The 27174-nt window shown below is 39.6% G+C and overlaps 1 protein-coding gene across 1 annotated transcript in view; it reads left to right on the forward strand.

Annotated features, from left to right (window-relative positions):
- Positions 1 to 27174, forward strand: part of SEMA5A (semaphorin 5A) — a 209796-nt gene that overhangs the window by 95870 nt on the left and 86752 nt on the right. The window contains exons 3-4 of the mRNA XM_081324008.1: positions 12553 to 12652; positions 20152 to 20197. Coding sequence (XP_081180134.1) covers positions 12553 to 12652; positions 20152 to 20197 — 146 coding nt within the window. The remainder of the gene's footprint in view (positions 1 to 12552; positions 12653 to 20151; positions 20198 to 27174) is intronic.

Consider the following 27174-nt stretch of genomic DNA (forward strand, 5'->3'; position numbering starts at 1 on the left):
AGCTGAGAAAGAGCTTTTCCAAATAATTTGGTAGGAAAGAAGATCAAATTTGGATCTTTATATACTAAGACAAATGTCTGATCTTTTGTGCATCTTATTTATAGATATCTCAGAGCTGTAGGGAGCTCTGTTTATAATCCTCTAGAGTTTATGGAATTGTCAGTCAGCATTTATGGAATCATTTGGTAGAAGCCATTATCAAAATCTTTCGGTTTGCTTTTGACTGCCATAAGGCTAACAGAGTTGCCCTTGAGCTAATAGTCATTCTATGTTGTTGTTGTTGTTGTTGTTGTTGTTGTTGTTGTTGTTGTTGTTGTTGTTGTTATTATTATTATTATTATTATTATTATTATTATTATTATTATTATTATTATTATTTAGTTTTCCACTCATCTTCAAAACTCCTTGGATTTGTTTTTCAGGACACTTTAACTTCTTCTTTTTGTCTTGATGAAAATTATGCAATAAATATTTGTAAGTGCTGCTAGGTGTTGACCAACAAGCTGATTGCTATGATCCACATTTGCATATGGATCTGGGACAGTTTTAAGGGTGGCAAAATCTGAAGATATTGTAGGCCCCTTCTTTTTATCCAGGTCATTGACTGGTGTCTGCAAAATTGTCTAGCAGTGTCCTCCCTTTGAAATTCAATTCTTTGTGTCCTGCCAAGAAGCCTACTGCACACTGATCAACACAGAATAAACAGTCTGTTAAAGGTTCAGTAGTCTATTAAGAGTAAGTGGCCTATCCATCTGATTCCAGCCAGGAGAAAAAGGAAATGGGATCCTTATTCATAGTTCCAGTTCCAGCAATTTTGAGTTCCTGTACATGGTGGTGTCCTTGAAGTACGCTAACATTGGTTCTGTTTTGACTGTCCAGTTCTTACCAGCTTAGTGATTTTGGATAATGAGAGTAGAGCTGCATCTCTTTTAGACGTATCTTTGGACTGTCTTGTTATTCATCAAGACAATTGAAATCAAGGACTTTCCCTTCAGCTATCTTAGGATCACACAGCTTTGGTTACCTCATGCCCACTGCCCTTCCAAAGAGTGTCTGTCTCCATTTCAACCATTTCCATGCTGTCCTGTGGATGGGTAGTGGAAACCTGCAGATTTTGCTATAAGCGGTCTAAATATATGTCTCCATTTCCAAACTGTACTTCCTCCCCAAGAGCAGTGATAACACCTGCAACCTTCCTCTTCCAGTGAGTAATCCTCTACTGGAGGTATGCTGGGTAGTTATATGGGTTCACCTTAACCCAGATGTGTAGACTGTAAATTTGTAGATATTTCAAAAGATGCAGCTTTTGGAAAAGCTGGTTATCATATGATGGCCACATCCTCTGTTTCCTATTCAATTTGCTAATCCACATGTGAATCACAAAGATCATTATGAAGAACTGGTTACTATTTGAAACTACAGATAGGTTATGATGCCAGTTGGGACTTGGGTTTACTGTTGCAAAGTGATGTGATCATACGTGATCACATCACTTAGAGGTGGAAATCCTGTCTGTCTGGTTGCCATCACAACCAGACAGCCAGGAGATCCTAAGCAGGAAGAGGTGGAAGGGGTAGAGTCTATGGCACTCACTCCCCATACCTGAGATGTGGTACAGCAGGCTCCTTGGGAGAAAAACCATGGAGCTGAGCACTCTCTTTCTAAATCTAACCTGTAACAGAAATGCCACTGTTGCATTGTCAGATTACGGTATTTGACAAAAATCTCAGGTGTTGTTTTTTTTGCTTAGTGATAGTTAGAAATAGTTTATATTCTGTCAGACCAAGATTTGATTAAGGCAAATTTTAATGCATAGTTCATGCTAATTAAGGAAAATATTCTTGTGGAGGAGGGTTGATTATCTGTCTAAGCTTATCTAATTTCTTTTATAACTTATTTGGTAGTGTCCTCAGGAAAGATACTATATCATCTGAGAAGTGAAAGGCAAAGGAAGATAGCTAGAAGTACTTGGAGCAGCAAGTATTAGTGTGAGAGTGAACATCTAGAGCAAAAAAAAATGGAGCTTCCTATGGGTTGGAGTTGGGTTATGGTTTGGGACCAGTTATGAGGTTTACTTAAGTCTCTGTCTTTGGTTTTGACCACCTCTCATTTTGTTTAGACTGCGGAGGCACCTGGTTTAGCCTTTTACTGTACAGGGCCTTCCTTTGTTTGTTTTTTTTCCTCCTCTATTTGCTTAGGCTGATAAAATATTTTTACACACTCACACACACACACACACACACACACACACACAGAGAGAGAGAGAGAGAGAGAGAGAGAGAGAGAGAGAGAGAGAGAGAGAGAGAGAGAGAGAGAGAGAGAGAGACCCCACTGAAAATTCCTCTTTTAGATCCTGAGGTTGTTGTGGAGATTTGACTAACTATGTCGTATAATTTGCCCCTTTGCCTCTGCTTTTGGCTTTTGTCTCTCTTTGTGCTTGCTTGAGCTTGCTATTGTGGTTGTAGGGTGCGTTTGCTCTATCTCTCTAGGCTACTTTGTGAGCTGACTCAGCAATCAGGCTGGGCATCCACAGGCTTTGTGTAGGAACAGATAGAGAAAGCAAGTAATGGCGGAAGTGCAGAAAAATGCCATTTTCATTGCGGCATCCAAGGCAGATGTCAAATTTCCGATGTATGGGCTTTTCAAGTGACTCTGAGGCATTGTTTACCTTAAAAGTCCTTTATTTAGCCTAATAGACCGGCAAATGTTTGCTCAAAGGAAGCTGGAATCTGAAATCTCCGCCCCATTGCGCAATATATTAAACACAATTCTCCACCTTTCTAATTTTGTCATTAATCATATTCTCCAATTAATTTAAAGAATCAGTTTCCCTTCCGTTAGAAAACCCGCCAAGTTCTGATCTTCTTTAATTTCATATGGCCTTGAGGCACAATCTTCCTCCTCCCTCCTCCCAGCCTTAACCCTATCTCTTAAAGCAATACACAAGGTTAACGTATGAAATAGCTGCTTCTTCATCTCTTGTCAAGCAAGACCATTCGATGTTAGCGGCATTGACAGCAGATAGTTGTTCAAGTGACCTGCAGAATTTGTATTAGCCTTTTTTTTTACCCCATGCCTGAATGAGAAGCGCAACAAGTGTGTGCAACTGGTTATTTTAGAACAGAAGGTGGAAAGGTTGGAAGCGTGTCATTCCAATTTATCAGGGAGGGAGCATGGCTTTGACATGAAAGACTGGAGTTCTCTAAATCAAAGCAATAAAAAAAGAGTAAGAGGCAGAGGAATGAAAACATGACTAATAGGACCAAGAGAAAGGAGACCTTCCAGAAATGCAGTAGAACCCACAGCTGTTATTTAAACTTTTGACTTAAGGAGTGACACTGCTAAGTTAAAAGAAGAAATTTTAAGGAAAACACTCAGAATCCTGTGGATGGAAAGTACTTAAGTGCCAGCTTAAGAAGGAGCAGGCGTATGGTTGTCAGCAGTGCTTTTTTTGTAAAAGAAAAAGGTGCCGGAACTCACACATGTCATACAACCTACCTTGCCTACCCTACAAGATTTCATCCAAAAAAAGGTGCTGGAACTCCATTCTGAGCGTTCTATGAGGAAAAAAGCCCTGGTTGTCAGACATTTCCTTTGGAGAGGAACAGAAGCACCTATCTCTAACTCAGGGGTCTTCAAACTTGGCCCTTTTATGACTTATGGACTTCAACTCCCAGAATTCCTCAGCCAGGCACGCTGGCTGAGGAATTCTGGGAGGTGAAGTCCACAAGTCATAAAAGGGCCAAGTTTGAAGGCCTCTGCTCTAACTTGAGACCTTTGAAAGAGCATTGCCTTCCTGGACCTTGTATTCCAGATGCGACAGCAGAGGCTCTTCAGAATAATTGGTTACTGTTTTCCCTTGCTAATTCACATGGGACAAAAGATCCAGTCAGAGGAATTGTTGAATGTATCTCCAAAGACCGTAAAGCTCAGGATAAGAAAATGAAGAACTCGGGAGCAAAATGCTGTTTGCATCAGTGCTTACTGTTAAAGGTCAGAATGCTGGGAGGAAAGACCAGAACATTACAGAAGAACAGTTGGCACCTGAGCCTAGACCAGGGGTGTCAAACTCAATTTCATTGAGAGCCGCATCAGCATTGCGGTTGCCCTCAAGGGGCCGTGTGGGTATGGCCAGGGTGGGCGTGGCCTACTGGGTGGGCGTGGCTAGAGTGCATATGGCCTACTGGGTGGGTGTGGCCAGCTCTACATCGTTTGCATCAAGGGTGCCTATGGGGGCCTGGGCAGGAGTGGGACAGATCTGAGGGTCTCTGCCAGAAGGAGATGGGACCGGGGCAAGTGCCAAGGCAGTGGGGGCCGTTCCCTCACTGTTTCCAGGAAGGCTTTGCGGGCCACATGAAACCACTTCACGGGCCGGATCTGGCCCCCGGGCCTTGTGTTTGACATGTCTGGCCTAGACAGTCTCATCGGCAAGAGATTAGGGTTTGTAAACCTTGCTTTATAGCTTTATACCAAAATGGAAGTGCCTTATAGCTGACAGGGAGGCCTATCACAAGATGTTTACTAGAAGCTTAGTCAAAAAGGCCTGGAACTAAATCTTGGGGTTTGGGTAGGTGAGTATAAAATTTTGGGACAAGAGAGATTGCAGGAAGACACTGGCACTGGAAGCAAATAAATTACAGGCAACAGAGATCAGTAATTTACAAGGTAGAAGGATAACATTGATGTATATCATTATATTTTTATGCTTTGAATCCTAACAGTGTAATAATACAATCTGAAATTTATTGACATGAAACTACTGATAAAAATATTGTAGGCAAAGGATATACTTTGCTTCAGAGAAATAGACTTCACAGCAAGGAAAAGGGGGGCATTATTTGTAAAGAATATGTAAATCTGTGCAGAATTCCCTTCTGAGAAAGCATCTGGGTAAAAATGAAGAGAGTCACCATAGCCTTGTTACAGAAAATCTACTCACCCAACCATCCAACCGGACAACATATAGATGATACTTTCCTGGAGCATAAGATAAGATAGACATGTCAAACACAAGGCCCGGGGGCCAGATCCGGCCCGCAAAGTGGTTTCATGTGGCCCGCAAAGCCATCCTGGAAACAGTGAGGGAACGGCCCCCACTGCTCTGGCCCTGGCCCAGAGACCCTCCTTCTGCCAGAGACCCTCAGATCTGTCCCACTCCTGCCCAGGCCCCCATAGGCACCCTTGATTCAAACGATGTAGAGCTGGCCATGCCCACCCAGTAGACAACACCCACCCTGGCCATACCCACCCGGCCCCCTGAGGGCAACCGCAATGCTGATGTGGCCCTCAATGAAATTGAGATTGACACCCCTGAGATAAGACTTTCACATGGATGAATTTTAGTTGAAATCTTCCACTTACTACTATCTTAACATCTCCTTGAACCTTAACCTTAACCTTTACAACAGTAGAAAGCTTGTTTATATTGTCTGTTTGATTGATTGACTGTCACCCTGTCTATCCTCCAGCAGCTCAACCAGCATAGTACTTCTTTCCTCAGTTTTCTATAGCAAGAATGAGGTATGATTCTGAATCTGTGCGGTAGTTTCAGTTGAAAGATAGTAATTAGCTCAAATTCACCCAGTGAGCTTCTATGGATGAGGGAAGTTAACTGTCTGTTTTGCTTTTTAAAGGCCTCATTTATGAACAAATTATTTCCTTGCCTTGATTGCAATTTCATTTCTGGAAAAGTGGAGGAAGAAACAAGGGGATTTGTTGCCCTAGCCTAGACTTAATGTTAACAACAGAAAAGCACTTGCTGATGACGTAGAAGAAGCAAGAATATTGGAGAGAAGAATTCATCTTTTGTGTAAACAAGATCTGTGAAAAGATACTAATTAAATGTATCCCCTGGACAATAGGAAAAACTGATTTTGAAAGCTTGGAGAGAGAAAAATACTATTCTGGACAACTTTCATCCAGTTCCCTACCTTGGAAAGCTGTAGAAATGATGGTTGTGCTTCAGCTTCAAAGGTCTCTGGAAAAAGTGGATTATCTGGACCACATCCGTCAGGGTTCAGGCCTCGGTGGGAAACTGAGATGGCTTTGATCACAGTCTTGGATGTCCTCTGGTGGGAGCATGATGGGGGTGGAGGATCTGTCCTTGTTCTTCTCAAATCTCTCAACAGCCTTTATTACAGTCTGTTATGGTATCCTTTTGTGCAGTATTTTAGGGACTGGAGGAGTTTTTTAAAAAAAATCAAGGTGCATATGCTTTTCTCTTTAATTTTGGAATTAGGTGGCCTTTTAAATTAATCAAGTAAGTGTGATTTATAACTGCTGACCCAGAGAGCTAAGCAGATGGTTAAGCAGTCTGCTTTCTGAGAGCTTCTGTTTGGGCATAAACTGCTTAATCTCCTGTTTTAAAGATTTTGTTGGGGAGGTTTTTGGCTGTTAATAATCTCTTTTCTCTTAGAGAATATAATTACTACTAGTTTGTTTTGGATGAACAGTGGTGAAATATAAGTTCAGTTTTAGTAACTTAAAGATTTAATAATGGTGCCAAGGAAAGGAGAATCAGAATAGATGAATGAGGGCAATAAATAGCATTAAGAAAATAGTAATTCCTCAATGGCAGATATTAAATGTGTAACACCGATGGAGAAATAAAATCCAACTTTTTGTCTCCATTCATGAAATCCAACTAAGTTTATTTTGAATACTTTTTTTTGAGCACGAACGAAGGCAAATATACATGTCCCCAGATAATGTTGTAAGATCCAATCTGGGTCGGTCACTGGGACCAGAGGTTATTTTGAATAATTGGTTAAGAAACTAAACCATAAAATGTTGTTGACAGTTGCGGTGTAGCAGCTCATGTTCTCTTGGTTATTGATTCATTTATTTGGCAAAGGCTGAAATTGTGAACTGAATGGAGGCTGCAGAGCTAAAGGAAGAATTAAGAAAGGGATGATTTTCCTTTCAATAATCAACATTTAATGAAGAATCAGCAGCCACTCTGAGGCCATGGTTTCTGCAATCCAGACAACAAGCACAAGGATGATGTTTCCTCAAGTAGCAGGATTTTGATCAACTCCAAAACAAATGGCAGAGTTGCTGCTGCAGCAGAAGACAGCAGTTGCCTTAATTGTCTGGACTTAGAAACTGCATAGGACAGGGCTTTTCAACCTTTTCACCCATTGTTCCACTTTTAGGATATGGCAACATCCGAGTACCACCAGTCGCCTAGCAAGGTGTCAAAAACTTGATAACCAAAAAAAAAAAGAAAAGAAAAAAAATTATGAAATCCAGGTAGTCCTCGACTTACAACAGTTCACTTAGTGTCTGTTTGAAGTTACAGTGGCACTGAAAAAAGTGCCCCCCAAGCCACAGCCGAGCAAGACACCTGCCTGCCTACCCGGCAGCGCTCTTCCTCCTGTCCAAGGTTTTCATTGCTGTGAGCATTTCTGTTGAGGATTGGCAATGGGAGTGGGGTGGGGGGTGTTTTGTTTTTATTCCACCCACATCTGCTGGGTGGTTGCAGAAGGTTTTGGTCACTTCACATGACCCTAGGACACTGTGACCGTCATAAATATGAAACAGTTGCCAAGCATCTGAATGTAAATCACAAGACCCTGGAGATGCTGCAACATTCCAGCTGATCGGCGCTTCCTCTGGGCTCAGCAGATGTGCTGGGATCAGCACTGAGCTCCAGTTGGAGCCTGGCGCTGATCCTGGTGCTTCCGCTGAGCCCTGACAACCCCGAAGAAGCGCTGATCCTGGCAATTTCGCTGAGCCTTGACAGCCCTGCAGCTCCAGCCATCTCTCACTCAGGCTTGTGTGGTGCTGCCACCAGTTCAGCTCATTCCTTTACCCCACTACTACTTTTCTAGGATGGTTGTGTACCACCTGCCAGGTGCCAATGTACCACAGGTGGTACCCGTACCACTGGTTGAAAAGCCCTGGCATAGGAGACCTCCAAGGGAGGTAATGTTGCCTGAGAAGTTAGAGATGACAAGACAGTAGCCATCCACTTCTGTATTACTGCCAAGAAAACTACACATTTATTTTCATGAAGTCACTGGGAATTGAGCATTACCCAAAATGTATGCACGAGGAGCTTTTGGGTGCCTCCTGCTGACAGCAGTTTTTCTTAATGCCAATTCCTTCCTCCGCTTACAGCGATTCTCCCCAAAGACTTCTCCAAAAGCTGTTCATAAATTAGGGTAATCTTCAGTGTAGCATTAAATATAGCACAGCAGGAAGGCTGTTATAAAAGAGACAACAGACACTCACACACACTCACACACCCACATGCATGCCTTCGGATACACACATCATGTTTATGTTAATATTTAAATTTCAGAGATTTCAATTTTAATCAGAGTGTTATGTATTTTTCAGTCACTGTTTGCAGTTTAACATAGTGTACATTAACAAAAAAGAAGCCCAACACAGATCGTGCTTGACTTACGATCACAACTGGGACTGGAACGTCAGTCACTAAGCAATGTAGTCCTTAAATAAGTCATGCCTGATTTTACGACCTCTTTTTGTCATGGTTGTTAAAGGAATCTGACTTCCCCCATTGGCTTTGCTTGTCGGAAGACCCCTGGGAAGGTTTTAAATAGAAATCATATGACTAAAGGATGCTGCAACTAACCAACCAACCATCCATTCATCCATCCATCCATCCATCCATCCATCCATCCATCATTCATTCATTTATTCATTTATTTATTACTCAAAGTGGCAAACATACTCCTTTCTTCTCCTGTTTTCCACACAACAACAACCCTGTGATGTGGGTTGGTTTAAGCCAGTGTAACTATCCCAAGATCACCCAGCTGATTTTCATGGCTAAGGTGGGAATAGAACTCAGAGTCTCCTGGTTTTTAGCCTGGTGCCTTAACCACTAGACCAAACTGGCTCGAAATACATACGTACTGGTTGCCGAGCACCTGAGTTATGAGCACCTGAGTTATGAGCACCTGAATGTGTGGACACTGCTATGGTAATAAATATGAGGACAGGTCCTGAGCCACTGTTTTCAGCTCTGTTGTAACTTCAAATGGTTGTTAAATGAACAGTCATAAATCAAGGACTACATATTGTGGGACATTTTGAAAACCCATACAGAGTTGAACTCGAGATAATCTAGGACAGTTTCCAACCTGGGTGCCTCACATTGTATACATTTTGAACAAAGGCTGAGAAATCAATGTCACTCTGTGGCATAAATGTAGATTAATTGAAGGAGGACTCCTGGATCTGGAAACAGAACAATTTTGCCACATTTTTCAAAGACTCCTGGAATTACCCTGTTGACATATGGAAAGGGAAAGCATTTTGTTTCACTGCTTGTATGAAACTGTAGTTTTGATTGAGCATGTAGACTAGTGAAGGTGACAAATATGTCACTTCACATTGAAGCTTTTGGGTAACTGGGGAACATTCTGTTATGCTGGAAGGGAGTTGGCATATTTCAAAGCGTTAAGTGTTAAATGTTCCACTTCACTTTTCTTTCTTAGCGTAGCAGACCATTTGCTTTCAGCATCAAATCTGAGTTGAAAAACAATAACTGATAAGGCAAGGAAATGGAATAGAAATGGAAATTGCAGGGAAATTTGTAGGTAAACAGCAGATTGGAAGGGCTGCATTCACACCCTGCAGTGCTACTTGTGTACCATATGTCTTTAAAGACTGTTTGGAAGCTGCACTTGGTGCAAAACATCACTTTATCTTCTCTCCAGGGTGGAAACCAAAATAAGGGAAGACAGTTTCTTAAGCACCAATAGCAAATAATTATTTATTGTCTAGAAACACATGTTTTGGACTGTTCCTTCATCAAGGGCATTCTACAAGAAACCTTTACAAACAGTTTATGTGGTTTTATCCATGTAAAAACATCTGGGTCTAAAAGCAACATGCAGTACATAATAAACATGTTAAATAACCAGATAGCCTCTTGTGGAGAGGCAGGAATCTGAGCAAGCCACTGCTGAAAAGTTACCAACCCATGAACTAAATTAAGCCTCTTAAGAGTAATTACCCAGAGTTTTGGGCTGGAGACCATTACTATCCTGACTTCTTAGGAGAAGTTGAGCTTATTCTGAATTTATATCCAATGTAGCAACAAAGTATATGAGGATAGTAAACTGAGTTTGAATCATATCAAACAGTCCTGGTTGGGTGTGTGGTTCCCAGTTGGACAGTTTGCCTATTAAATTAGGTGTATTTATTTTAGATTTAGATTTATTTTATCATATTTAAGAAAGAACCACCTATCCCCCTCACAGAGCTGCATTCTCTCTCTTTTTAAATAGTATGGTATAGTATGGGGGTGGGTGGGGATTATCCTAAAATTATTAGCCTCACTGGAGTCCCAAATGGCCAAGTTAAGCTGCACTGTTAGTCTCCAGTTTAGATTATGAATCTGAATATAAATAACCAAGGAGGAAGTTCTACAAAAATAGAAACGACGATGAATAATTCTACAATTTCTCACATTGACTTTATCAAAGCTACAACTCTGTAGATAATTATAATGTACATTCAGGAGGCTATCTGAGTGCTTTAACATGCTTAATCTAGAGCAGGGGTCCCCAACCCCTGGGCTGCAGCCCACTACTGAGCCATGAGCCATTCGGAACCGGGCTGTGGAAGTGATGGGCGAGCGCACATCCTCACTGGCGCAAGCAGTGGCTGATCACGCACATGGTCCATTTGCACAGACAGTGGGGAGGTATGCCCACTGTTCACACAATGGAGCTCTACACACGCACATGCTTGCCCACACCCCTCACAGAACCACCCCCTCTTCCCTTCCTTCCTGCCAGTCCACAAAGCCAGAAAAGTTGGGGAACTCTGATCTAGAGGCTACAGCTGGTCCAAAATATGACGGACAGGTGCTGAGTCTGTCATATCTGTGCCCTGCCTGCAAATAAACTAGTGAGCCAAAGTTGCGGATTGGCTTGAAGGCCTTGAAGAAGTAATTCCTGACAGGATACCTTCTTCATTACAGCCCTTATTAGTTGCTAAGATCTGTATGAGCAGAGAACTGCAGAGAAGCATCTGGTGATTGCTTGTGGCAAATCCTCCCTGTGGAATGTCTTCCCTGCTGACATCCAGGGAGTTTCTTACTATTCTATATCCGAGGCATCTGTTGGAAACCTATCAGTTTACCACTGACTTCCCTTTATGAATGCCAGATGGGTCTTCTGATTTTGTCCCCCTGCCTTTTAATGAGCAAATGTTATATTGTTTTAAATCATTAGCTTTTAGTACTGCATGTTATGTTTTGAAAATTGCTCTGAAATGCATTTCCACAGGAAATGGTATAAAGATGAGTTTGGCAAATTCTCAGTATTCCAGATGTGTCTACCCACTCAAAAAAGTTGGGATTCCTGACTTAGAACTTCCCTGTTTTCAAAGGAGGCTCTTCTGAAAATGGATCTTTTTTTTTTAATCCCATTTATATCCCGCCCTTCTCCGAAGACTCAGGGCGGCTTACAATCTAAAGCACAAATCAATGTGCTTAGCAATAGCCTTCATTCTATGTATATACCCCCAACCGGCATTTTTACAAAGTCAGCTTATTGCCCCCAACAATCTGGGTCCTCATTTTACCTACCTCGGAAGGATGGAAGGCTGAGTCAACCTTGAGCCTGGTGGGACTCGAACCTGCACTAATTGCAGGCAGCTGGTGTTACTTAAGGAGGCATTAGCCCACTGCTCCACCAAGGCTCTTTTAGGCATCTAGTTTTGCAGGGCAGTTTATTGAGCAGACATGAGGCAGTTTTCCCTAGCATCACTCTTGAGCTAGGGCACAGGTCTGCAACCCGCGTCTCCGGAGCCGCATGCGGCTCTTTCAGCCGTCTCCTGCGGCTCCCAGTCCTCTGCCATGTGCAGTCCAAAAAAAAAAAAAGGTGGGACTAAAAAAGTTCAACCAATCAATTCAAATATGCAGAGTAGGTGCATATCTCGCCTTGGCTCCACTCTTCAGTCAAACCCTGTTCTGTGCATGCGCACATGTACGCGCATGTGCACACATTTTTTGCGGCTCCCAGTTTTTCCTTTTGTGAGGGAACCGGTTCCGAGTGCTCTTTCACTGTTTCAGGTTGCTGACCCCTGAGCTAGGGAATGCGGAAGTGGAAATGTGTATGCTCCTAAGATGGTCAGAAGTATTTCGGATCCGTCATCACCTCTTTGCTGCTTGTCTCTTTTCAGTGCAAGTCTAAAAGTGTTATCTGTTTATTAAAGTTAACATTAATATTAATATTACTTAAAGAGTAATCTTGTTCTATAAAGCAGAGGATGGAGGGGGGAAAGGTTGTCAAGATGGGGTTGAGCACCTTATAATTTCCCTTAGGTCTTAATTCTGATGCTGACAATATTTGTATTTATTAAGAGGCTCAAAGAAAAGAAATAAGAAGGAAGATAAAGTCTGGGTCTACAGAAACCCAGAACAGAATAGAAGCCATTAGTCACTTCTTTTAATTTTACAGAACTGTTGGGACAATTGGTATAGATAAAATGATTTGATAACACCAAATGAAAATAAATGCTAATAGTATGAATATTATTATTACTATTTTCTTTCTGTTCTTGTAGAACTTGCTCCTTGGTTACATGTGTTCAGATCGAAAAGTGCTGTTGACTTCTCTCAAATAACATTTGATCCAAGACAAAAAGAACTGATTGTTGGGGCAAGGTGAGATGCTATTTTAAAAATGTACCTTTTATTTTTCAAATACGTTTGTGATAACATAAGTGGTTTATATTTCTCTGTTATCCTGTGTTTTTAAGGCATGGGTAAGCAAGCTGGCAGTTTCCTGAGGTTTTGGGGTTTTAAGTTTCCATCAGCCCTGTGTGGTTGTTACCCAAAATGTTGGGGGGGTTATATTAGCTGAATTAAATTTGATGTATAAAAAAATGGTGACTCTTGTTATTTATGATTTTCTACACTCGATATATGACAAAGGTCCCTTTCCAATTTTAGTATGTAAATTCAGGCATTTCTCTGAATACATAAAGGATGAGCCTGCATGTGCTGCGTCATCTCAGTGCTTCTTTTGTCTTTTATTACCATGGTGTAAATTGCATTATAGATTGCATTATTTCAAAGTAGTTTTCAATGCATTGTTTATATAGTCTGATTAAAATGGTTAACACATTATTTGAAAAGGTAGGGCGTGCGACGGCTCAGCAGTTAAAGACGCTGAGCTTGTCAGCTGGAAAGCTGACAGCCCAGGTTCGAGATCTCAGCACTGCGCAATGGGGTGAGCTCCCGTTATTTGCCCCAGCTCCTGCCCACCTAGCAGTTCGAAAGCAGGCAAATGAGAGTAAATAGGTACCACTTCAGGGGGAAGGTAACAGCATTCTGTATGCCTTGATGTATAGTCATGCTGGCCACATGACCACAGAAACGTCTTCGGACAGTGCTGGCTCCCTCAGCTAAGAAACGGGGATAAGCACCGCCTCCTAGAGTCGGACACCGCTGGAGAGGGGAAACCTTTACCTTTTGTTACCTATTTGAAAAAGTTACAGGATTGAAAAAGAAAGGAGAAAGGTAAAATTCTTTACTAACTCTCAGGAAGTTAAGAAAGTAATTTTGAAAGTTTCATTTCCCTCTTGGCTTCCTGACTTTCAATGCCTGAAAATAATTGCAGGCTTCAGGGTGAGCTTAGAAAAATAACTGCTTTAGAAAGTCAATAGAATCTAGTTTTCTTAGAAATGTGTAGAACTTCAGGCAAAGCTATACAATCAGGTGAATTACATGACGTAGTAGTTCTGGCTAGAATATGTCCATTCTGACTGGTAGCATTGAGTAACAAGTTTGAATGCTCCCTTGCCCCCTCCCAAATAATCAGCCTAGCTTGAACATGTGGCACCTTTTATTACTTTAGCTGAGAATCGTTTCTGCTGACTTAGTAGCTTTCAGAGAATATTTTATAAAGGAAAGTTGTGAAGCATCTCATCTTATTTTAAAGCAGGGGTGTCCAATCTTCTCAACTTTAAGACTTGTGGATTTTAACTCCCAGAATTCTCCATCCAGCCATCCATGCAGGCTGGGGATTTCTGGAAGTTGAAGTCCATAAGATTGGGCACCCCGAGTTAAAGTGAGGACAGATATGCCAGCTTAGAAAGATTCACATCATCTTCAGTGAGTACCAACTTGCCTACCTCTCCTGAGGTGATTAGTGGAAACCAGACACATCAGGTTTGAACCTAGTTATAAAGTACACACCAGTGCTCTCAAAATAGTTTTGAAATTGTATTTTAAAAGTTTGCAGTACTTTTAAATTAAGTGAATGTGGATTATAAAATGGATTATAAAATGTGGATTATAAAATGTATTACTGATCTGAAGCAAGGGATGAGGGATCAGAATAATGGATGAGTTAGTATTCTCCTGCTAGTATTTCTACACATATAGTAACTTGCATTGTGAAGCTGGCTAAAATGGTAGAAAAACCTACCAGAATTGTGCAAGTTCTTTTTTTAAAATTATTTTTCTCCTCCCTCTTTCTAAACTGGCAATTTCCGTTGGGGTGAATTCTACCATTCTGCTCTAAATCTTAGGTTCTTGCTAGGTTTAATCAACCCAGTGAATGAAAGCTGCAAATAGTAACAGAGCTACCTAAATCTGCAAGGCAGAATCTTAATTTATGATTCAGTTCATGCGGATGTCAGCATGCTGGTGTCCCCCTCTTATTATCCTAGCTTTGGTTTGAACTGTCTTCAAATTCTACCTGTTGTCCTAGAGGTTTCAGGTCAAACTGAATTTTAATAATAGTGCTTTCAGGAAGTGGCTTTGGCTTCAAGATGATTGAAGGTTTGCTTTGCCAGTTGGTTGATTTCTTTCTTTCTTTTTCTGTTCCTTTTTTTGCAAAAAAACCCAAGAGTTTTTGCAGACAGACAAACAAACAAACAAACAAAGACAAGAGTTTCCCTGAAATGTTTTGATTTAAATAGAGTTTGTGGTATCATCAACAGTAGCATGGACAGACCGAAAGCCTTAATTGCATATGTTAAAATTGTAGTTCTAATGAAAATTTTACGTCATCCTAGAGACATTACACATAGACCTCAACTTACAACCTCAACTGAGTCTGCCAATCTTGGTCATAAATTGTAATGGTTGCAAAGTGAGTTATCCTGTGACTGTCCTGATTTTACAACCTTTTTTGTGGCAGTGATTTGGCAAACATGGCAGTTGTAAGGGAAATGCGTCAGTCCTTAAGCAAACCCATTGTTTGCTATGGGGCGTTTTTGCTGGAAACCAGAAGTAAATATTGGTTTTCCTCAGAAATTTTGTAAATTATGGTCCCAGGACTGTGGGATGCTGCAAATGGCCAGAAATGTGGACCAGTCGCTGGGTGCCCAAAATGGCATTGCATCATAACTGTGAAAGTCACTAAGTGACCTTGTTGTAAGTCAAGGACTTACCTGAACAGTTATGAAGGAAGACAGCAGAGGGAATTACTTTTTAGCCTAGTCGTGTTTTCAAATGCAACCTCACTTTTAAAATACACTAAGAAAGAATTAGTTTAAACTTGTAAGCAAAATAATAATAATAATAATAATACAACGATCAATCTATATAGTCAGTGTAGTCATAAAAATGTCTAACTTTATCCCAGTGAATAGCTCAAAGCCCCCATGAGAAACTGGAGGATGAGAAGAGACTGTTTTGCTGTTAATGTAAGAAAACCGTATGTTTTGACTTTCCAATGGCAAAAACATCTATAGATCTGCTTTTTTTTGACAGCTGCCTCCCAGCAACCCCTGTTAAAGGAAGCCAGAAACAGCTCTTGCAGACTGCTGGATATCTCCTCTTTCAAGCTTCCTGAACGGGCGGTGAACCTGCCTGCCCTGATCCTCTTTTAATCCTACTTGGCTCACTCATCTATTCCCTCTCTGTTTGTCTTTGGCTTTAGCCCAATCTAGCTTTAGCTCTGCTGCCCTGGCTGGCGACCTATACACAAATCAAAACCGTCCAAAATAACAGGCTATAAAAATGATTCTTTTGAAATAAGTGTCCAAGCCAAATGCTCACAAGTATAAAATTGGACACATTTGCAGCGTAAATGGTAGGATATCAATGCTTGTAATAAATACGGCTGCATATATTCTCACTTCCTTAAAACAGTGGCAAGTTTCAAGAGCAATTCTGTTGAAAATTTGCATTGTTACTTAGCCTCTTTCATATGTAACCATAGAAGGAAGAGTATTGGTGGGCTTACCGCTGAATTCTGGATTATTGTGTGTCTCTTGAAAAGGTGAGATCAGAAAAGCAGCTGAATGATGAATGTCCAGCATGAGTTTGCCTTGTAGTTTTAACACATTACAGATTTATTATCCTTGGAGAAAGAGTCCAATTGAAACAGAAAGCAGAGTTTTTATTCCAAGTTATGTTGGACATGAAACTGGTCTTCAGCTGGATATGACTAGAGTGGTTTGAGGGACAGAAAAGGTGAAGATTGGGAAGACAATTTTTGAGACTGAGAAGTGATGAGAAAAGTGCTTTTCTTCTCTGACTTTGTAATGTTTTCCCAGGTGCAAAAAAACTACTGCAAGAAAAAAAAATCTAAGTAAGATTTTCAAACTGAAATTAAATCTTCCTATTCACAATTTTATAAACAGTCTTTGTTCTGTGCAATTGAGGATTGGTCACCTATCGGAGATTCTTTAATCAGTGGGTTCTACACTGAGCAGAGGGATGGACTAGATGATCTCTAAGTCATCTGTCAAAGCAAAAACATCCAATGTTTGCCTGAAGATCATTTGAAGTGTTTCGTTAGTCGGAAGCATGACATCATCTTTTGAAATGGATAATTATTTGATGCCTGTCTAAGAAAATGTTTAAATGGCTGAATAAGAAAATGCTTAACTAAATAGACTAAATTAACTTGAACCAAGCTAAACCATCCATGTGCAATGATTTTTCATGCTTGTTGTCCCATAGATTGTACCTAATAAAAAAAAATATTAAATGAATTTTTAAATGCTCTAACACTGTGGTAGTTGTATTACAATCTAGGAGCCACACGGGATTGTATAAATAATGCAACTTTACATTGAACTGGGACATAGATACTTTTAGCCAAGTTCTTTGTTTTCTCCAATTGACAAAAAGGGCCTATCACATTAGTTCCTGAAAAAGAATCATAGCTGTGTGGTGAAACCTATCATCTGCATGCAAAGAGTCAGACTGAGGCTGGCTATTAGCACTTAGGAGAGCAGGTGGCTGGTAATGAGAAATACCCCTGCTGCCAATCATAGTAAGACATGGCAAGGACAGACGGGCCAATAGTTTCATTTGGTGGAAGGCAGCTCTCTAAGCATCTGACAATGTACCCCTGGAACAGCTGAAAATTGAAATGCGCTGGAGCACATGCATTCATCACTTAAATGTAAATCTACCAATGAAAACATACTTATCACTGAAAAATGTTAAATGTAGACTTTTAATTAAAACATTAGATCTCTCCTTAATGTTTGGTTTCATCACATTTCAGTGTTCTGTATATGTTAGTAGATAAAAGTAGAAGCCTATGTAGGTATAGTTCTATAGAATTATACACTCAAAGGGAAAGCTCAAATTAAAATCTGAGTTTGTAGAAAATAATATGCCAGAGCCATCTTAATTTAGGGTTTTCCTGTCATTATAAATTTTATACAACTGCTATCTGATTTCATCCATATACTGTGTTTCCACCCTTACATTCTATGTCAGTGATGGCGAACCTATTAGAGACCGAGTGCCCAAAACCCACCTTACCCCTGCCCCGCCCCCACCTCTCCTGCCCACAGGGCCACCCACCACCTCCATGGCCCACCACACCAGATCGCCCAGGCGGTCCAGCAGCGTTATGGCGGCCATACCCTCTGTCCACGCCCCACAGCATCATCTGCACACGATGGGATGCGAGGGCAGAGTCTTGTCCTTACTTCCCGGCTGCCATGTCCTTGACTGCGCTGCTCCGTGCAGGCTGTGCCCAGGGCGACTCTCCTCTGGGGGGGGCTGCTGGTGAGGAGGGGGCCACGGGGTGGTGGAGCTGGGGTGATGGCGTGCGTGCCCACAGAGAGGGCTCTGACTCCCACTTCTGGCACGCGTGCCATAGGTTCACCACCACTGTTCTATGTGAGAATGTGCCACCACTGTTCTATGAGAATGTTGATTCTCATATCCCTATCGTTCTTAGCTCGGTCTTTTCCTGTATTGACTATTTTTTAAGCTCTGAAAAGTTCTTACTTGCTCATGTCCTCAGCTCTTGCTGCCAAACACAGTCCACGTACACGTGAAAACTCTCTAAGGACTTGCAGCATCTGAGCTTTTCCTCTCCCCTCTTGTCACATTCCCCCCTCCAGCCCCCCGGTCCTTTCTTCCTGGAGCTGGCTTGTGCACCTCTGTGCTGTTGCGCTCAGAGTGGACGGTCCATTTTTGCAGATGTTAGTTGGGCTCCGCCCTGTGGGTCTGGCTATTGGGCAGCTGTTCCAAGGAATGGCATTCCTTGTGATATCCTGGGAGCCCACCAAAATTGAAACTCCAGATCTCGGGAGAGAAGAAAAGGGCTTGCATATTTTGAGGCATCTTTTCACACCAGGCTGCCTTTTTAGTGGCTACCATTTCCATGTGCAACTAAGTCCTGTGCATTCCAGTCTATAACAGTGTTATTAGCAGAAACCTTAGAGCTGAAGAATCTTTGCGCATCTCTTCCTTCCCATTCTGTTCTCCTTTGACTTTGTATTGCCTCTTGTCCTGTGGCTGCAATCTCTAAATTGAGGTTTAGGGTACTTGAACAAAGGGTGGAGCAGGGACTGACTTCTGTTTTAAGTAACTATTCTTCACCTCATGTTGTAAATGAGGGCAGAGGGCAAATTTGTACCAGGCTTTTCAGTGGCATGACATGAGCAATAATAATGAAAATGTTTATAGAATGGCTCTTTTTCAATCCTAATTGCAATTAAAATGTGGATGAATTGTCTGGAGTTCTCTTCCTCTCCACTACCCCACAACTGAGTAATAAAAGCGAAAACAAAAAGCCATAACTACACACTTTCAAAATTCAGTCATTTTGTTGGTGAATTTTCTGCTCAAGATATTGGAGAGCTTTGGAGACTGGGTGTAGACCATGGTTCACAGCTTCCCCACTGTTATACTTTGTTATATATTAAGGATGTGGGGGTTTCCATAGTCACTTTGTTTCAGTCTTCTATAAATGATGGCTTAGGAAAGGAGAGGAAGAAAACAAAATAAATGGAAAAGCAAAAAAAAAAAAAAACAAACCACTATCTCTTTACTTTGTAAGATTAGGACCTACAGTGAATTAATTTCTAAAACAATTGGTGTGTGTTTTCTAGAAAGCCAGGCTCGTTCTCTGAATTAATATAGTTGTGGAGAATTGCAGGAAAAGAAAAAAAGGTAGAGGTGGGGAATGGAGTGAACCGTCAAGGAATTTATTTTTAAATCTGCGTTCCTACAAAACTGTGATGATCTGCAGGTTGTTGGAGTCTTAGAAAAAGCAACCTGCAATAACAGCATGACTTACTTACATCTCCCACACTGCTGTGATGAAATTGGCTCTGGGTATGTCCTCATTATATTAATGCAAATGAGAAAATACCTGTGATCTTTCAAACTGTGCCTACTTCCTTTAGAATATAACGGTGTATCTCACTAGGATCTGTAAAAAGTACAATAAGTACTGAACTGCAGCAATCTTTACCAGTAAAGTGACAGTTGTATTAGGAGGGAGGGAGGGAGGGAGGGAGGGAGGGAGGAAGAAAGGAAGGAAGGAAGGAAGGAAGGAAGGAAGGAAGGAAGGAAGGAAGGAAGGAAGGAAGGAAGGAAGGAATCCAGAGTAGGCTCTGTACTTGAGAAAATATGGGGCTCCTAGTCATGCTTCCATCGCTGGGAATAACAAGATAGGAGCTGGTCCATTCATAATGCTAACTTTCTTTTTTTGCTAATGAGCCTCAGGTATTGAGGTCACATATAGAGGGATGAAACTCGATGGCTCTGTGGGATTGTTAGCAAACAACAAAACCAGAATTCTCTAGAAAATTGCCTTACTTTTTTGTGCCAGTCAAACTACTCTGTAGAGGGCTTCAGTTTCAGAACCAAGAATATCTTTATTTCTTATAATTTCAGTTATATAATCTGCACAGTTTGAATAACTGCTATTTCCCTCTTTTTCACTCTAGAAATTACTTGTTCAGGCTGCATAGTGAGGATCTTTCTCTAATCCAGGTAAGCTTACCCATATGGTAATTTTAAAAAGTACAATTTTCATCTTTTTAACTTCATCTTTATTTATAAAGTCAGTTAAAATTTCAGCCTATGATTTGACTTACGATGTATATTGGGGTGGGCAACTAGGGCTACTTTAACTACCTGTGGACTTCGGTTCCCAGAATTCCTGAGCCAGCCATGGCTCAGTCCAGGAATAAAGAACTTGAAATTCTGTTCCTGTTTCTTCTTAGTTTGATTCCTTTCCATGTAAATCGATTTTTATTTTATGATAGAGAAGCTATTTTATGATAGAGAGGCTACAGTAACAGTCATATATAGCATGGAATTGGTATAGCTCAGAAAGCGTAAAGGTAGTAAGAACAGATTCAGTTTCCCTTCTAATTTCATTCTATTGAAAAATGAGGGGGGGAAAGCATCCATTTCAGTTATTTCCTTGCCAGGTAATGAGGAAGCAGGCCTCCATTTTTTGTAATTCCACTCCAGAATTTGAGATTGACAAAGATTCACTTTCTCATCGTCACCACAATTCCAGATGATCCAGAATGGATTGGGCCAATTTATGGAAGCATTGATTTGACCCTTGAAGTGCATTGTGTCGCCTTTGCATAGTCCCAATGATAATTTAAATGAAATTGGAAAGGCTGTAACTAGACAAGCAGTTTAACACTTTGTCTGCTCTCCAAGAGTAAAGTGTTAATGCATAATTTCAAGGTCTCTGCTCTCTTTTCTTCTATCTCGTTATATTTACTTTAGATTCAGATGGGCAACCCCTCAAATAGATGGGTATCTTCTTTTCCACATAAGACCAGCATTTTATTCATTCATTCTTCTTTCGAACTGTGGGAGGCATGAGGTTTTGTTGAATATAATGGAGTAAGTGGATTGAGAGTGATTGATCTATCCTCACCTGCTTACTCCATAAAATGCCAAACTAGACTATGGGTTTGTCTTAGTTTGCTAGTGGTCTCAACTTCAGACAATATAACAGTTACTCTGGATAGAATTGAATTTGTAGTATCTCCAATATTGGGATTGGATAATCTTCTGTTAAAGTTTAGTATTATAGCTGTTTTCCTCTGCAGGGCCGGGGGGCTGATATAGACAAAAATGGCAGTCTCGGTTGCATTATTGTGGCCACATTGTTCACTTTTGTTGAGTACAGCCTTGCAAGGTTCATTTGATAGTTTACTTCATGAGCTGTCCATGCCTTGATTGGTTGTTTAGAGCTTTCATGCAAGGGGTGTTAAGAAAAATTTGGATTTGCCAGTATGGGGAATCAATTTTGACAAAGCCAATATAAGTGTCAATTGCCAGGGAAATCAGGAGATTCAGGCAGTTCAAATGAGTTTAAAGATTTATTGCAAGCTTAAGCTCTCTACAAGAATCTGAACTACTAATGGTCAAGGTAAATTAGCGGGGAGTTAAGAATAGAAAGGAATTCAAGGTGGGCTGGACTTAGTTCTCGTGTGGGCGTGTAGGGACTCATGACTGATGATGCATTTGACCCCTCCCTCAGGTTCAGCCTGGTCATCTCTTACAATAAGCTCCATCATGAATTCTCTTGCCGTTCCTACTTTTCCTCTTTAAATCTACCTTCAAACATAGTTATCTTGTTTGGCTCATAACTAATCAAAGTATCATAAGGTTAGTGTTCTTATTTTAAAACTCCACATAAACTAATGTGATCATGGCAACAAACTGTAAGAGTCTGCACTTAGTAATTTTCATTGTAGAAATTGGATATTACTTGTACAGACAAAATCTCCCTCTGGATTTAATGTGTCATTGAATTATGTTTACCTTCGGTCTTTAAAGATGCCTTTGTATGCACATGCAACACCTGCTTACATATGCATCCAAGGACAAAACCAATGAATAAGCCCCTTCATTACAAAGAAACTTTTGACTCTGGGCATGAGTTTGTTTGCATTGCGAAGGTAGCTGCCATTGTTATACGATGAATGAGTGGAATTCTGATGTGCCTCACATCAATAGAATAAGTTAGTCACTGTTAGCTTAAAACCTATTGATTTTAACAGAACTCAAACATAACATTCTGGGTGGCGGCAAGTATGTCCAAAGCAGCTGCCTGTACTTAAATTCTCATGTTCAAAAAAAAAAGGAGGGCGGAGTCTACTGTTGTGCACAAGTTTTATGAAACAAATGCTTAGGGCTACATATAATAAAACAAATATTTTCATTGCATATTTTCCAGAAGATTCACCTATGTTCTATAAATATTTGACAGTATAAACTCAACTGAAGTTTGGTCTAGTGCAGGGGTAGGCAACCTTGGCTCTTTTATAACTTGTGGACTTCAACTCCCAGAATTCCTGAGCCAGCATAGCTCAGGAATTCTGGGAGTTGAAGTCCACGAGTCATAAAAGAGCCAAGGTTGCCTACCCCTGGTCTATTGGTTAAGGCACCAGGCTAGAAACTGAGAGACTGTGAATTCTAGTTCTGCCTTAGACAGGAAAGTAGGCTAGGTGACTTTGGGCCAGTCACATTCTCCCAGCCCAGCCCACTTCAGTGGGTTGTTTTTGTGGGGAAAATAGGGAGGAGGAAGGAGTATTAGGTATGTTTGCTGCCTTATTTATAAAAAAAATAAAGATGGGCTAAAAATTAATGCATAATAAAATAACAATGCTAAGTGGACATGCATAAAATTACACTATAAGTATGTACATGTTTAGGAAAACCGTGATTCAATCATGGCTCCCTGCAACATGTACATTTTTTTGGTGTATTTCCTACGATACACATTAATGACCAACTCTGATGGACACTCTGGCTTCCACTTTCAAAAACAGAGTGTATGTGAATATGTGAGAGGTGAGGAATAATTGGATTACCCCCTGAATTGTATTTCATGATACGATAGTTAAAAACTGGATGTTTTAATTTTAATTTTAAGTCAAAAATTCAAATTGGATGTAATATTTATTAAAAATTGGATGGCGAATTAAGTGGAGTTTAACTTTTCTTATGTGCTTGGAAGACACTTGGTCATGTCAGAACAACCCATTTTGAAGTTAAGTTGAAATTGCCTCAAACTCGAAATAAGGCATGCTGAGCTTAAAATATTTTGATAATTATTTAAATGCAATTTAATGCTCTACTGTGTTTAATTCCAGTTGTTGTTGTTTTACTGATTATAATAGATAGTTTGCAAATTTGTTGAGGAGGGATATGTTTCAGAGGTTGAGAATTTGGTTTTATTTATCCTTATTTTATTTTTGATCTTGATAGTTTATAATATTGGGTGCAGCACAAGCACACCTATATATTGTGCGATTCTGGACTTTAGAGAGATATGAATATGAATTTAAATTTCCTTTCTTCCCTCCCTTCCATCATTTCTAACATGTTTGTAGTTTGGCTGTGTGTTTTTTTTTTGGGGGGGGGGGAGAAAAGAATAAAATACTATTTACCAGTCCTGATTAATAAATATTACAGTAAACACATGCAGGTTTCACAATCTAAACTTTATTAATATATCTTCTGCTGCTTTTTCTTTCTCTCCCCCCACCCCCTTTCCCTGGCATCATGCCAATCCTTTCTGGGATAAGCAAAACACACAGAAAGAATCAGAAATCATAATGCAAATAAATTAAAAGATGAGTTAAAAAAAACAAGAAAACTTAAAATATAGATTATGCCAGCATCAGTCACAATACTTTTCTATATATTCCTCTAATTGCAACCCAGTCTTGCTTCCACTAGATTAATACACTGTTCAAATGTTGCCTTTTGTTCTTTAAACTTTTCATTTCTCTCTTTTTCAGGATCTCATCACCTCTGCTCAACTGTATCTTTCTCAACCTTCTGCTTCCTTTGAAGCCATTCAATCTTCCTTCATGTATTTGTTTTGTGATTCAATCCTTGTTCATTCTCTCTGTATGACAAACAACTTCAACATAGCTACTTTGTATTTGTCACTTCTTTTGTACTCAACCTGCATTCTTGTTTGATGTGCTTTTTATGTAACCAATTCCCACTTCTGACACGTTCAAGTTTTGTGTTTCTCTTGATACCGTATACCCAATGCTCACTCCCATAAAACAAAATGGGCAAAAAAATTGCCATTTTAATTTATTTAATAGATTTCTGCAATACATCATATGCTATCCACTAAACATCTACCAGAATTTCCTATTAAAATCTAATAAATTATTTACAATTCTGTTCATTTTGTTGAACCCTGTTTGTTTTTCTTCTCTTTTCCTATTTCCAGAAGACTTTTATTTCCATCAAAATCACTCTGCATTTTCTTTTCCTCTTTATTTTTACTTTGCTTTGCTCTCCATAATTATATTCTTTGCAGCTATCTTTTTTCCCTTTTCCCTATAATAACTTTTGTAGCTACCACCCGCTAATGTGTTTTTTTCTCATCCACAGTCACTTTTATATCATCATTCCACTGAAGATTCTTTTTCATGCTTTCCATTACCACATTTCACACTCGTCTGTGACTTTGTGTAACTTAATTCATTTTGCTTCTACATCCTTTTTTAATATTAGAAAAAAAGAGATTCATAGATTAAATAAAATAGAATGACTTTCCATTCATTCTGTTGGGAGATAATTCTACCTTCAAATATATTTTTCACAAAAAAGCTCATACCTTTTTCTGTAGTCATTCTACTTTTTCTTTATTATCACTTCTTTTTCCCCCCTTCATATCTCTTTTTCCCAAGATCTTCTCTTGGCACCCTGAAATAATAGTCCCACATTTAGAACCTCTTATGATCCTTGTATCCTTCACTAATTCTCCAGTCACTCATGCTTTTTAATTTGTTATTTTGTTGTGTGCATATGTGAATAGATATATGCTTTAACAACATGCCTGAAACATACTTTTTCTAAGCTGATGGTTACTGAACAGTTAACCATTAGTGTTCATTTTTACTCCTCTGGAAGGCTGAATCACTTTTTCTGTGTTCTGATTTTGTTCCAGTTATCACAGATTATTATTTTTTTTGCTTTGATTGCATTCATTCAGAATGTTATACTTTTTCTTCACCCTGTCCCTGGTTCTTCCACTGTTAGTGTTCATTGAAGCATAACATGCAGTTAACATCAGCCTATGGATTCCTATTTTCATATACACCTGCATCGTTCTAAATAACATTAATTCATATATTCTAACATACATTTTATCTCTTTCATTCATCATTAAACTGATACATTTCCTTCCATTGTATTCAAGCTTACATTAACAAATCACACCACCTTCATTCAGATATATTACATCCTTTAATTTTGTAGTTTTTTTAAAAGTTTTTTTTTAGTTTACGCATCCTACTTATTTTTCTTTCTTTTCTTTCTTTAAAATTTTTGGGTTTTTTTGCTTTTTATTTCTTTTACATTCTAAATCACAATCTCCTTTTTGATGTGCCAGGATTAACACCTGATGCACACATAGAAATTTACTTTCATATCAAACTTTTCAAATCAAACTTTTCAGCAGAGCTACAAAAGGTGTAGACTAAGTTACGAATTTTATTCGTACCCATGTAGGACTAATAGCAAAGATGGTGTCACTCAGTTCTGGCACATTTTGGGCAATGTGCGACAAGTGCACCAAAGCCCAATTTTATCCAAAGTGTGAAACAGAAGGGAAATATAACCAGAATGGAAGGAAAACTTCATGGAGGAAAGATAATATAAGTATATATTATTTAGATTTTGTTTGGTGTATTTGAGTGACTAACCATGGAGCCCAACATACTCACTTAAAGATGGGATCGTAACTGGAGTAATGTAACTAATGTAAAGACTACAATTCTGTTGACTTTTGCTCTAAAATTTTGTGACATGGAATATTATATAGGGAAAAGCCAAATATGCTTATGTTGAACTCATCCCTTGGCAACCGTATCATTTTCTTGGCAGCAGCATAGTAGTAGTCTTCCATTATTTTTTTCTTTATTATTTTTCAATATCTCCTTCTTAAGGTAGAGCCATTGCATTCCTGCTGGTCTCTTTACTCAAGTACTAAGCAGTCCTACTTTGCTTCTAGGCCAAGACAAGGTTGAACAGAGGCTTTCATTTGCTAAGGTTTTCGTGTTACGACCTAACCTTTATTGTGATTTTTTCCCCCCTGGTAGCTATTGTTGCAGGTTCTTCACTTAATGAGACTGTGGTACAAAGTAACCCAGATGTTTGAAGGCTTCATTTCATTTGCCAATAGCTGTGTAGCCTTGCCTCGTTCTGATTACAGAATTTTCCTGACAGAAGATTGCAACATGTGCCACCAGTTCAGCAGTAGTGCTTGAGAATCCTGCCAAGTCCTGCTAAAGGGTACAGCTGGAATTAAATGCCAAATATGTTCGAGGACATTTTGACACAGCTTGAAGTGTTTTTTCATAGTTGCTTCCCAATTGCATATTGAATAATGTCCAGTGCATCTCTGAGATGCTCAAAACTGATAGATGTTAGCACCCTAACTAAAAGAGAAATAAAATGAAGTGAAGATTGTTCCCAGGTCTTTGAATGAACGCTAAGCCACGTGGTAGGCTTTTTAGTGAATATATCCAACAGCATTGAAGAAGACAGATCCCATGTTAAAGATTATTATTGCAATATTGGCTATTATTCAAATGCCTAACTACAATTCTTTATTGCATTTCTCTTTGCAATAAGATCATACTGACAAAAGATAACAAAGATCAAAAAGGGCAATCAATATAATCAAGGGTTTAGTTGTTTTTTTAATTACATGAAAAGGTTAAAATATTTCAACTTTTTAAAATATGGAAAAATTACCACAAAATAGGTAATGACAGATGTTTATAAAATGATTTCATTAGAATTATGTGATGAAATTATCTGGCTTTCGGTATTTAGGCATCCGCTCCCCTGAGGAAACCTGGTTTTGATATCTAGAATACACAATTTTACAAATAAAAATCAAGTGATTTTTTTTATACTATACTCCACCTACTACGTAGAATAAAATTTATTGCCAAAAG

This window comes from Vipera berus (assembly GCF_964194415.1).
Source record: "Vipera berus genome assembly, chromosome: 3".
In the NCBI taxonomy this organism is placed as follows: domain Eukaryota; kingdom Metazoa; phylum Chordata; class Lepidosauria; order Squamata; family Viperidae; genus Vipera; species Vipera berus.